This window comes from Notolabrus celidotus, chromosome 14 (assembly GCF_009762535.1).
Source record: "Notolabrus celidotus isolate fNotCel1 chromosome 14, fNotCel1.pri, whole genome shotgun sequence".
NCBI classification, from domain to species: domain Eukaryota; kingdom Metazoa; phylum Chordata; class Actinopteri; order Labriformes; family Labridae; genus Notolabrus; species Notolabrus celidotus.
In genome coordinates this window covers 3,571,559-3,585,213 of record NC_048285.1, presented here as the reverse complement: position 1 = coordinate 3,585,213, position 13,655 = coordinate 3,571,559, and the positions used below count along the sequence as shown (strand labels likewise).

The following is a 13,655-nucleotide window of genomic DNA, read 5'->3' as shown; positions in this document are numbered from 1 at the left end:
ACTTGCATAAACCTCTGTTCCTGAGTTTATCTGTGTTAAATATGTTTCCTGAGTGTTTTCTTACCTTTCTAGACGGTTAGTCAGGATTTAAATTCACATTTTAACGACCAGGATACCAGTCGCTTCAGTACATCCCTACTTAACTACTGCGAAAAGATTTGCACAAATCACCAAGGGTTGATGGAGGTGATACATGAGTCTAACTCCACTAAAATCAATCAAATTGTTTATTTTTGTATTTAGTTTACAAATAATAAGTAGTTTTAGTTGTTTGATCTATCTAAATGTTTCTTTTTTATAATTAATCTAAGTTAGATTTCGAGGATCTATTTTTGCTCGTCATTTCTTTAGTATATTTAAATTTTTTGCACCTGGGTGGGTCTATGGCTGGTTCTTTTGTTTGCTTACTTTTCCTCAAAATAATCCATAAGAGACGCTGAAATCTTGCATGGGCATTTGATTTTCTTTTCCCTGTGTACATCACATCCCCACGGTGCATCAGAGACCCTTTGATTACGTTCAGTTAAGGTTACAGTTTGATATTCTGATTATTCTTTGAGTTTTTTTACAACAAATGGTCACTACAAAATCTTTGAAATAATTGCAAAATATTGCTCCTTCTTTTATAATTAGAGCATGCACTTTAGATCATTTTATAAGAATATGTCAATATCAAAGCATCAGCCAGCACTTGCAATCACAAATGGGTGCAAAATAAGGCATCCAACTGTTTTGGCTGCCTTAGTTTGACATATAGCTTAATAGTATACTGTCTCTATTTTACATCTACAAGCATCATATTCAAATAAGCAACAGATAATATAATCCTTTATTCGTCACACAACTTGGACTTTTAAAGTGTTACAGCAGCAAAGTGGATAGTGCAATAAAAAACATTAAATTCAGAGTAATGACAGTAAACTAGTGTGTCCTAAGAAAAACATGTAAGCATAAGCATACAATTTAATAAAAGTACATTTGAAATATATATATAGAACAGTTGCTGTCAAGAAATGAGGTATCAAATAAGCTTCATAGTAGTAGTGGTACAAAAACAACAATAACAACAACAACATTACATAACAGCTGACGTTACTAAGCATGATGTTACAGTAGTAACATTAATCTACACTATTGACTGTCTACCACGCCTGTTTTCACATTACCATCTCTTTTATTCAGCTCTGATAGCTTGGAACTGAGAGGTAGCATCTTTAGCCCTCATACAGACCGTTATCTCTACAGGGGAGGAAACGCCCCACCAAACCTCATGTATACAACTGATATGTTTCTGTTTTCTTCTAGCATGACGCCTTTACGAATATTAAATACGTTTTAATGATTCGTGTAAGTATAACATGTATGAATACATAATTTGGCTTACAATTTATTCCTCCTTGTGCATTAAATTAAAGCATAACATCCACTCAAAGATCAAACAAACCGAGCGGTTTTCCTCCATCCTGCACATTCAGCTGTAACATCAACAAGAGGAAACTACTCAAATATTCACTATTTAACACTTTTTAACGAGATACATTAATGCCGAAGTATGTTTTAGATTATAAAGATGTAGTTAGTTTACTCACCAGTGTCTCTTTATGCGTCATTTTAATATAATAAGCGTTCCTAGGTTAAAGTGTGAAACATTAGCATCAGGCTAGGTCTAACACACTGAAGTAGCATTAGCAAGCTAGCAGCTAGAACACTACGGAACACTTTTAAAGAGAAGTTCAGCATGTAAAGTGTTTTATAACATTTAAATTCCCTCAGTTATTTATAGAAATAAAATAAATAATATTAACCTGCAGCAGCTGTCATGGCACTCAGTGGGAGGTCTCGTGAGCGTCTTGATGTCAGCTGTTTGGTACGGTTTGTTTACTTCCTGTGTGATGACGTCAATACGTTCAAACGAGGAAGACTCTTTTCCTGCGCAGTGATGAGGATATATAGTGAAGAGGCTGGGAACAAAGTTTAAATAAGAAAAGGGGAAAGGTGAGGAGAGGTAGAAGAACAAACGTGTGTCAGCGTGAAGAATTAAAGAAAGAGTTAAAAAACGGACTGCTTTACCAGCATACAGCACCCATGATGCTTTACCTGCCGCTAGGACTTATGGGATATGATGTTTAATAGTCTTCAATGGTGATAAATAAAAAATAAATACATACATACATAAATGAATACATTACTAAATATGTAAGAACAAAATAAAATAAATTACAAAATGTATGATTATTAATAATGTATGAAACACCCAAAAAAAAAGAGTACTGCCAAGACTTATGGGATATGATGTTTAGTAGTCTTACCCCACTGCTCTTCTCCCTCTGCACCAATGACTGCACCTCAGGGGACCCCTCGGTGAAACTCCTGAAGTTCGCAGACGACACCACCGTCATCGGTCTCATCCAGGACGGAGACGAGTCTGCTTACAGACAGGAGGTGGAACAGCTGGCTCTCTGGTGTAGTCAGAACCATCTGGAGCTGAACCCGCTCAAGACGGTAGAGATGACAGTGGACTTCAGGAGAAGCCCCCCCCCCACCCCCCCCCCCCTCACCATCCTGAACAGCACTGTGTCTACTGTGGACTCTTTCAGGTTCCTGGGATCCACTATTTCCCGGGACCTGAGGTGGACCTCCCACATAGACACAATCAGAAAAAAGGCCCAGCAGAGGATGTACTTCCTGCGTCAGCTCAGGAAGTTCAACCTGCCCCAGGAGCTGCTGATCATGTTCTACACCTCCATCATCCAGTCTGTTCTGTGTACCTCCATCACTGTCTGGTTTGGCTCTGCAACCAAACTAGACAAACACAGACTGCAACGGACTATAAGGACTGCAGAAAAAATCATCGGTGTCGACCTGCCCCCCATCCAGGACTTGTACCGGTCCCGGGCCAGGAAACGGGCAGGTAGCATCACCGCTGACCCCTCACACCCTGGACACAAATTCTTCAAACTCCTCCCCTCCGGCAGGCGCTACAGATCACTGTGCGCCAAAACAACCCGCCATAAGAACAGTTTCTTCCCCCAGGCTGTCACTCTGATGAACACTAAACCATAACAGTGTCATACCTGTCAGATAAATACTCTCTGTAAATATACATGTAGATACACAATGCAAAAATTCTCAAGCAGAATTCCATATTTCTATTTTTTGTATTATTTAACTACTATTTTATAATGTAAAACTACCTCTGCAACTCACCACTGCACTTTATCATATTATTTTAGCCTGTACATCTTAGTCATGCCTATTTGTTGTTTCTTTGTATTTATAGCTGATGTTATTGTTATTATATTTTTATTTTATTTTTTATTGTAGTTCTTATTCTTATTCCTATTCTTATGCCTTGTACAAAGAGAGCACAGTTTACTAAAGTCAAATTCCTTGTGTGTTCAAGCATACTTGGTGAATAAAGCTGATTCTGATTCTGATTCTGATTCTGATTCTGATTAAACAGGGATAGATAGATAAACAAATAAATACAAATATAAGAACAATTCAAACATTATGTCTTGAGAAGCAAAATAATCACAATATGTATAAGTGTTCATGAAACGCAGAAACCACCTGTTCTGGGAAATGAGGACAATGAGGAATGTTAAATGTGGAGCAAATATTCAATTCAATTCAATTCAATTCAATTCTGACTTTATTACAGATTCAAGGTCCAGATAGAAAGGACAACACAGCAATAGACAGACAGCACATAACATAGAAATCTACAAAAGCACAATACAAGTTTGTTATTTATATACAGAACATGAAAAGAAACATTTAAAATGAACAACTTAAAGAGAGGCGTTTGTACCATTGAAGCACTGAATCCAGCATGTAAACATTTCACTTGAATAAATATGTTTATATTGTAAGGTCAAGTTGTATGTTCAATAAAAATAGTACTGACGTGTGTGTTTCAGTAAGAACTCGCTGCTGTACCAATTAATGCATAAACCCAAAAACAACCAAACTGCTTGTTCTTATCTCTCTCTGTCAACCCAGTTATGAAACCTTGCATTTGAACAATTTTTGACCACTTGGGGGCAGCACTATAATCTGTAAAAGCACCAAATTCTCATATTACCGCTTTAAAAACGAGGGGTGCTGGTTGGCCTGTAGCAGTTTAATCCCATACCTCATGTGCAGCGGCTGACTCAACGCCTGGCCATGACCCACACTCTTTAATCCACACACTTCCTGTCTCTCCTCAGCTGTTCTACCAATAAAGACAAGAAATGCCCCAAAAATAACTTAAGTAGTTGATTTAGTGTTCACCGCAGTGCTTTCAGTGAGCCATGACCCTCCTGCATGCAGTACCACTTCGAATGAATAAAATCCTGTGCCGTACCAGGCTTCTGACCCTCTGCCAGACCCTTCCCTGTGTTCTCCATGTTACAGCTGCTCTTGGTGGTTCATAATAGTTCCTTAAATACATCACATATGGTGCAGTCGGTGACACATTTCCTTTCGTGGGAGATGCAGAGCTGCAGGAAAGGCCTGTTGACTTCTTTGGAACCCACATTAAAGATACTGTACAAAGTTCATACAGCCTGATGGAAAATTTGACAGTGAGATGCAGAGATGTAAAGGTTCTTTGTTTATGTGAAGTAGTTTATTCTATAAATGCATGTTGTAGAAATCAACATTATCTCCACGTGTCTTTTATTAGCTGAAGAAATTAGGAATAAGATACTGAAGACTTCCTGATACTGGCTGCACGATACGCACACCAACACGTGAATAAGAGGAGAACCAGCACTTGTTTTGTCCTTTAGTTTGCAGTCAGTGACGCATCTACACATCCAGCATACACAGAGCAACTTAAGTCCTCTAATTCACCTCCTTTTAAATTCACTTTAATGGTTTAAAACTAACACGAAAGAGAAATGTATCGCAGAAGGCTTAATCTATATGAAATACTGTCTCTTCCATTAAAATGATCCCTCACTTGGCTCTGTGCAAATTCTGTAAGTATCAAACAAACTTATTTTAATATACTAAAATGATAGTTACAAGGCTAATACTTCTGCTGTGACTTATTTACACATCCAGAATGCATAGAGCAACTTAATTCCAATATCTCACCTCCTTTTTGCTCAAGCTGGTCCTCCACCGTCTCACTTTTCTAATGTGCACCCTCTCCTCTCCCTCCTATCACACATCATCCCACCATTTCCCATTCCTCCACTCATCAGACCTACAGCGATCTGACTGCATAGCTAAGACCTCTGTCAGCTTTCTCAGGGTGTTATGAGAGCTTTACCGCTCACATTATGCATTCACATGGCTGACTTCACTTCTAAAGGCTCATTAGTTCACTGACCTCTGTGTTTTCACACATAATGTGAAATAAAACCTGCCCCCTGACCTTTAACGATGCCAGGTCAGCTTCGTTAAATATGTATATGTTCTGTAAGCGGTGATGAAACTCACCTGAGCCATAAAGGCAGGGTCAGGTGAGCGTCTCCTCTGAGCCAAATTAAGCTTTCACACAAGACAGGATTCAACTGGAAAACTGGAAAGACAGCTATCAGCTGGTCCTGAGAAAAAGAGAGAGTGAGTTACACTTTCTTTTTGTCAAAATAATGAAAAAAGTCTTCTTTATTTCTTTATTTCGTTTCCAGAAAAGTAGAAAACAGCTTTCAAGTTTGAAAACAAAAACCACACTGCTGCTACTTCTGATGTCAGGAAAATGAAACTTTATTTCATCTTTTTGGTTTTGGTTTCATTTACAGCAGCCTATAAAATCTGAGTGCTGAGTTCAGCTGGTAATAGAAGGGAGGTGAGAGAGGACTGCTTCTTTTGGCTTTCAGGCTTTATATTCTTACAGGTAAGAACATTTATTTTTAAATCAAATAAAATATGTTTGTAATGAAGGTAATAAGACTTTAAATACACAGTTTCAAGTATATTTAGTCATATACAAAGATGCTGTAAGTTTCAATGAGCAGCAGCTTTAAATGTGACATTTCTGGATGCTGTGAGCACTCTCAGGTCAGATATTGAAATGAGTGCAGATGGAGGAAATGAGCTATGCAGATGACTAGTATAACCTCACTAATCTGATTTGTTCAGTGTGGTTGACTCTCGAGCCGGTGTGGGAAAATATTTCTGGAAGACCTGAGGAGCCACACAGTCAGTCCCCTCATTAAAATTACGTTGTGTGCAATTTCACACATCCCACGCTTCCAGGTTTTCCAGGCTGCTCTCCAGAGACAGCAATGAAAGTTTAGCTCTATCAGAGACTCGCTCATTTCGCCCCAGTCATGCATAGGCTCACAACGACCGATGAGACATTACCTTTGTTGCAGGTGAGAGGAGTGCAGGGAGAGTGTAGTCTGAGCTGTCTTTTATCTCTTATTTTAGAGCTTTCTCATGCATCTGCAGGAATGCATCACTTTTCTCAAATCTAGTGTATTTTTTCTGCACAATTTACGGGATTAAATTCACTTTAATGGTTTAAAACTAACACAAAAGAGAAATGTGTCACAGCAGGCTTAATCTATATGAAATACTGTCTCTTCCACTAAATGTTCCTGTGTTTTGTAGGTTTCTTCTTCCTCTCAGAGTGTCAGTAACAGCAGAAAGAAGGCGTCTAAACTGTGGAGCTCCATCCTGAAAATGATCCCTCACATGGCTCTGTGCAAATTCTGTAAGTATCAAACAAACTTCTTTCACATAAAGGGCTAAATAATAGTTACAAGGTTAATACTTCTGCTGTGATCCATTCAATGTAAACTATAAAAGTCTTTGATATTAATTTAGTAATAAATAATAACACCTGCATCCTGGAAGGAAGGAATCTGAAAGTGCAGAGGTGTTTTACAGTAAAGCGGCGTGTTAGAGTAAAGACAGATGATGTGGTTTTGTTTTGTGTCTTGGATTGTTTGTGTAGGATGTTAGTGGTTTTTCAGAGAACTGTGGGGTTGCCAGCGTTCGGCATCAGTGAACCTCATGTGAGGAACTTTATAGACGTTTTGCTGTGGCTTGTTATCTTATAAGAATAGTGATTCAAGTAGTGAAATGAACTTTTGCTCCATTTGTGAGCAAATCAACGACTGAAATTACAAACAACATATTTGTTTTAATCTCTATTGTTTATTTAATTCTCAACAACTATTCATATACAAGCATTAATGTTTCTTTCTTTTTTCAATTCAATTTCTATTTGTTATTGTTCTTCAAAAGAACACCAAAACAGTTTCTGGTGTGTGTAAAACTGCTTTTAAACTCCAGCTCTGAGTCTGACTCTGTGATTTAACCCATCAGTAAAGATCCATCCTTTCAAATCCTCTACTTTCATACCAAAGTATGAAGAGAATGTAAATAACAACATTGCTTACTGTTAATCAATAACAGGAGAAAAGGTATAAAAGGGGAGAAGTCTTTACAAGAAGTGACCAATCAAAGCAAGAGATTCTGCTGGATGTAAAATCCCCCTCTGACTCATCTGATCGTCTCAGTATACAAAACAGAAAGTTAAATTCAGAAAGCTTTCCCAGAAGTCATCAGGTGCTCATCTGAGTATTTCTGTGGAAGCTGAAAACAGAGGACACAATTAGGCTGAGTCAGCACTTCTTCAATTCACACAGAAAGAAAGTATAAACAAATGTTTACGCAGCTCCTTTAAAAGAATGTTTAACTCTCCCTCAACCTGAGGGGGAACATCTATCAGGGATGGATGATATGACAAGATGCATGGATGGATGGATGGATGGATGGATGGATGGATGGATGGGTGGATGGATGGATGGATGGATGGATGGATGGATGGATGGATGGATGGATGGGTGGATGGGTGGATGGATGGATGGATGGATGGATGGATGGATGGATGGATGGATGGATGGATGGATGGATGGATGGATGGATGGATGGGTGGATGGGTGGTTGAACGGATGGATGGATGGATGGATGGATTGATGGATGGATGGATGGATGGATGGATGGATGGATGGATGGATGGATGGATGGATGGATGGATGGGTGGTTGGATGGATGGAGGGAGGGAGGGAGGGAGGGATGTGTCATATGAATAATATTTAAAGGAGTGATGATTAGTCAGTTTGATAGATAGATGATGGATAGTTTAATGGATGGATGGATGAATGGAAGGATGGATTGGTGGATGGATTGGTTATGGGTGGATGGGTGGATGGGTGGATTGGTGGATTGGTGGATGGATGGATGGATGGATGGATGAATGGAAGGATGGAGGGGGGGAGGGAGGGATGGATGGAGGGAGGTATGGGTGGATGGAGGGAGGGAGGGAGGGAGGGAGGGAGGGAGGGAGGGAGGGAGGGAGGGAGGGAGGGATGGGTCATATGAATAATATTAAATGGAGTGATGATTAGTCAGTTTGATAGATGATGGATGGAAGGATTAATGGATGGATGGATTAATAGAGGGATGGATTGGTGGATGGATTGGTGATGGATGGATAGGTGGATGGGTGGATGGGTGGATGGGTGGATGGATGGATGGATGGATGGATGGATGGATGGATGGATGGATGGATAGATGGATGGATGGATGGATGGATGGATGGATGGATGGATGGATGGATGGATGGATGGATGGATGGATGGATTGGTGGATGGATGGATGGATGGATGGATTGGTGATGGATGGATGGATGGATGGATGGATGGATGGATGGATGGATGGATGGATGGATGGATGGATGGATGGATGGATTGGTGGATGGATGGATGGATGGATGGATTGGTGGATGGATGGATGGATGGATGGATGGATGGATGGATGGATGGATGGATGGATGGATGGATGGATGGATGGATGGATGGATGGATGGATTGATTGGTGGATGGATTGGTGATGGATGGATGGATGGGTGGATGGATGGATGGTCATATAATAATAATTAATGGAGTGATGATCAGTCAGTTTGATAGATGGACTGATGAATGGAAATAGAGAAAGAAAACACTAAATACATTTTAAAAAGTTTAAAACCTTGAAAAGTGGACATGATCATCATGATGTAAAATGAAGAGAAGTCATTTGTAGTTTCCAGTAAAGTTTCCAAACGTTGGTGTTTGGGGAACTTTAGCTGTAAAGTTTGAAATATTCCCTCACTTCCTGTTACTGTTAATGAATTCATCACTCACGTTGTTTTGACGTTCCTCTGTCAGTTCCTCTGGTTGTCATCGGGGTCGTGGTGGTCGCTGTGAGTGGGATCTTTGGAGATCCCCTGTATGAGTGCCTTCAGGACACAGACTACAGCGAGCTGCTCAACATCGTGGAGAAAGGTCTCCCTGCCTCCAAGACCCCTCGACATGTGGCCATCATCGGAGGAGGCATCGCTGGACTGACCGCTGCAAAGTTTTTAGAAGATGCCGGACATAAGGTAGAGAAGAAATCATGAAGATCCTTTGACTTCATGGAAACTGACAATACATGAGTGACTAACATGAGAATATGTGTCCTCATTGGAAAAGGTGACCATCATAGAAGCTAGTCATCGCATTGGAGGACGAGTGGAGACCTTCAGGAACAGACGAGAAGGCTGGTACGCAGAACTGGGCGCCATGAGGATCCCCAGCTTCCATAAGTGAGTTCAATAATAACCAGCTCGCCTCTTTAGGTCCAGACAAGAAAACAGAACGTTTCTAATAATGTGACTTTCTTCAACAGGATTCTTCTCTCCTTTGCCTCCAAATTACAAATCGCTTTGAACCACTTCATCCAAGATGACATCAACACTTATTACTTTGTAAATGGAGTGCTGCAGAAAACCTACGCTGTGGAAAACAACCCCGGTGTGCTGAACTACAACCTGAATGTGGGTGAGAGAGGGAAGTCAGCGGCTCAGCTCTTCAGTGAGACGCTCTGGAAGGTTCGTGTGCATCATTATTTGTTTCGTGAACGTCAGTATTTTTGCATCCGGGTGTTTTTTAAATCTAAAATCTTTACACAGGTGAGGGAGGACCTGAAGGTGATGGGCTGCAGCGCCATGTTGGATAAATACGATTCCTACACAGTGAAGGTAAAGATGTACTTATTTAACGCTGTCTCTACACTGAATCTATAAGATCAATGTTAACGTGTACTTTTATTTAATAACAGGAATACCTGGTGAAGGAGGGGAACCTGAGCCGGGGTGCTTTAAGGATGGTTGGAGACCTCCTGAATGAAAACAGTCTCTTCTACACGTCACTGATCGAGATGCTGTACATCCAGTCAGACATCAACGACAACACTGAGTGAGAAATATTCTACATCTTTATCATGTGTGATGCAAAAGGAAAGAGCGTCTCTGGGAGTTTTGTCATAAATGCAACTAAGGGCGATATTAGATGTTTGGATGTGAATCCGCTGACTGAAGGTGTTGCTCACAGCGGAGACGCTCAGATGGGGGATGCGGCTGAGTGACAGGTCTCCGCGAGTGCTTTTTTTCACCGCTGCTGGACTGATTATGACCCGGTCGTTCAAGTTTATATACAGTCCAAGCTCTGCAGAGACTGCTACGCCTATTGGTGCATTTCAACCAAGAGTTACGGGGTCTTTTAGCCCCCAGAACTACTTTACTCGGAACTAAAAGGTTCCTGTGCCCCGATCGTTGTCTACGTTTCGACCAAGGGGGTCGAAGCCCTTTATGCAAATCAGGCCGATGACGTATTAGGGAAAAAAACTAATAATTGTAATACACTGCCAGGCCAGTTGGGGGCAGTAGGCAAACAACAACACCATGCAACATAGATGATGCATAAAAGAGTTGTGCAAGGGCAAGTCTTTTTAAGATTTTGTCTCTGACTCAGAAAGAATAGAATAAGTTCTGGCTAAGTTTTGGAGATCCTAACTTCAATGATGTACTTTGATTATGAGGTTTTCATTGGTTGTTTCCTTCCAGGTATTTTGAGGTGACGGATGGCTTTGACCACCTCCCACAGACGTTCTACCAGGTGCTGAATGCCACAATCCTCCTCAACTCCAGAGTCAAACTGATAAACCAATCAGGAGGCAGCAACGTGACCATAACGTTCCAGGACTGGCGTAACTCAGGCTCCGTGGTGAACCTCACGGTGGACTACGCTCTGGTTACCTCCTCAGCTAAAGCCACCGTCTTCATCGACTTCCTGCCTCCTCTGTCCGGAGACAAGATGGAGGCGCTGCGCTCGGTTCACTACGCCAGCTCCACCAAAGTGATCCTCAGCTTCAGTCAGAGGTTCTGGGAGAAGGAGGGCATCCGAGGAGGGAAGAGCGTCACAGACAGGCCTTCTCGCTTCATCTACTACCCCAGCCACAGCTTCCCCGGCACAGACGCAGGAGCCCTCCTCGCGTCCTACACCTGCTCCGACGACTCCACGCTCTTCCAGGGTTTGAGCGATGACGAGCTGATGGCCGTAGTGCTGGAGGACTTGGTGAAGATCCACGGGGAGGGCATCCGGCCTCAGTGTACCGGGGGGCTGGTGAAGAAGTGGGGTTTGGATCCTTACAGTCTGGGAGCTTTTGCCCTGTTCACGCCATACCAGCAGGGACACTACGCCCGGGAACTGTTCCAGAGCGAGGGCCGGGTGCACTTTGCAGGAGAACACACGGCGACCCCACACGGGTGGATAGAGACCGCCATGAAGTCTGCACTCAGGGCAGCCAAAAACATAAACAGCCTTACACTTTAATGACTTAAATCAAGTATCTGTTTGTTCACACGTGCTCCTTCATGTTCAGATGATCTTGTAAATACTGGTCCAACTGTTTCAACCTCAGACTGTATTTAAAAACGGCCTCTACAACGTCACCCATCGGTTTTTAATGTACCTTTTGAAACATGAAATCCTGAAGTTTTCTCTCCCTGTCTTTTTATATTCAACCAGAAGCACTCATACTTTGAGAAGAGGGTGGAAACACATATCTGTGTCCAAGTTAACAAGGACTGTTTCCTGTCAGTCACACCTTGAAAATGCACTCTTTTATCTCCCATTTTACTCATATAGAGAGTATAACTGACAAAATGAACATCATGCCGCATTTAAGAAACTTGAAAGTAGCAGCAGGGACCTTAAACACGGGGAAATGTTTGCTGAGTCTAGCTTTGTAAACTCAGACTCACTTTTACAACTGCTGAACATATATGAAAATAGATTATATGGTGCTTGGCTGATGTCTTTTCCCTTCCTCTATCCAAAACACACCTCAGAGATCTCGTATGTTGGTGCAGATCCTTGCAGATGGAAAGCTCACTGACTCTTAGTTCAGGATTCATTACTGTATGCTTCCTCTCACTGTTCCTCCTCTGCTCTGCTCATGCGTTGCATTCAACAACCAAGCGGTCAGTCAAACTGCAACTAACTCTTGATAAATCAACTGTCACAGTCACTCATTTTCTAATCCAGTCGTATTTGTTTCCTCTTCAGTCGGTTCAAAAAAGCTTATCAATGCGCTGCAGGAGGAGGAGGAAGTGTGCAGAATTTTCTAACTTGCACCAACATCAGTACCTGGTTCAGACTTTCTTAAACTAGCTAAATTCTGTGGAAGAGCTGACCTGCTGACCCTTCTGCAGAAGTTGATAGCTAAGCTTCTTTTTCTGAGCTTCAGCTTCCAGATCGTAAACGGGGAGCACAGGGGAGACTTACGGGTCTGCTCCAGGGCTGAAGTTAGTCTAACTTCGGGGCTTACCTAAACGGCAACCTCCGGCCTCATAATATGAAGCCATTGTGGAAGTGTTAGAAACTGCAATTCATCGAGAATCCACTAGAGGCTGGCTGCAGAAACACCAGAAACCTCTTACACATCCATTCAAAGAAGACAATCTTTACAGCAGAAATAAACATGTTTACAGCCTGGTTCAAGAAACAGCTTGGGTTTACGTAATTTTTTTCTAACTCGCCAGTTCAGAAGATAAGATTATGAGTTTTGCCCAGATAAGGACATGACGGACTTGATTGACAGGCGGGAACACATAGACTGTATATAAAATGGACGTCATCTCACTCGGCTCCAATTGAGGCCTCCACAAAAACTGCTCTCCCTAGTGGCTGGCTGCAGTATAGGTCAAAAACCAGGCCGAGCTGATCTTGGGTAATACCAAGCGGCAAACTCCGGTCTCAAACGATGAAGCCAATGCGGAAGTGTTATAAACTGCAATACATCGAAAATCCGCTTGAGGCTGGCTGCAGAAACACCGGAAACCACATTGATATGAATGGGAAAAAGACGATCTTTGCAGCATTAATAAACATGTTGACAGCCTGGTTCAAAAACCGGCTTAGCCCTACAAAGCTAATCTCTCTTATGGCACACACTGTACGGGGGGTGAATTTTTTTCTAACGTGACGATTCAGAAGATATTAAGATTACGAGTTTTGCCCAAATAAGGATATGACTGACGTGACTCCCGGTTGGGAACACACAGCCATTGGCTAAAAGGCTCACACTACGTCACACTCTGCCTAGTTGAGTTCCGCATTACCAATATAGCTGCTGCCGTCGATTTGCTTCAAAACAGCTCTCAGGAACAGATGGGTGACGTCACGGATACTACGTCCATATTTTATACAGTCTATGGGTAATACACGCACTGATGACAAGTATCTCAAAAAAACAACACTTAAAAAAGTGAACTGTCCCTTTAAGAAATACTGCAGGTGCACATTTGAAGCTGTAAAACGTGTCCTGAAATCTGTAGTCAC

At 41.7% G+C, this 13,655-nt stretch overlaps 2 protein-coding genes across 2 annotated transcripts in view; one reads left to right on the top strand and one right to left on the bottom strand.

Moving 5' to 3' along the window:
* The window catches only part of snx19b (sorting nexin 19b), a 50,437-nt gene extending 48,563 nt beyond the window's left edge, over positions 1-1,874 (bottom strand). Inside the window, exon 1 of the mRNA XM_034701461.1 lies at positions 1,806-1,874. The gene's annotated coding sequence lies outside the window, so the exon portion shown is untranslated. The remainder of the gene's footprint in view (positions 1-1,805) is intronic.
* Positions 1,875-5,791: 3,917 nt separating this feature from the next.
* On the top strand, positions 5,792-11,812 carry il4i1 (interleukin 4 induced 1). The gene is made up of 8 exons (XM_034700487.1): positions 5,792-5,833; positions 6,553-6,655; positions 9,159-9,373; positions 9,465-9,577; positions 9,661-9,862; positions 9,944-10,012; positions 10,093-10,229; positions 10,877-11,812. The coding sequence occupies exons 2-8, from the start codon at positions 6,625-6,627 to the stop codon at positions 11,643-11,645; spliced, it is 1,536 nt and encodes a 511-aa protein (XP_034556378.1). The 5' UTR covers positions 5,792-5,833; positions 6,553-6,624; the 3' UTR covers positions 11,646-11,812.
* The last annotated feature ends 1,843 nt before the right edge of the window (positions 11,813-13,655 follow it).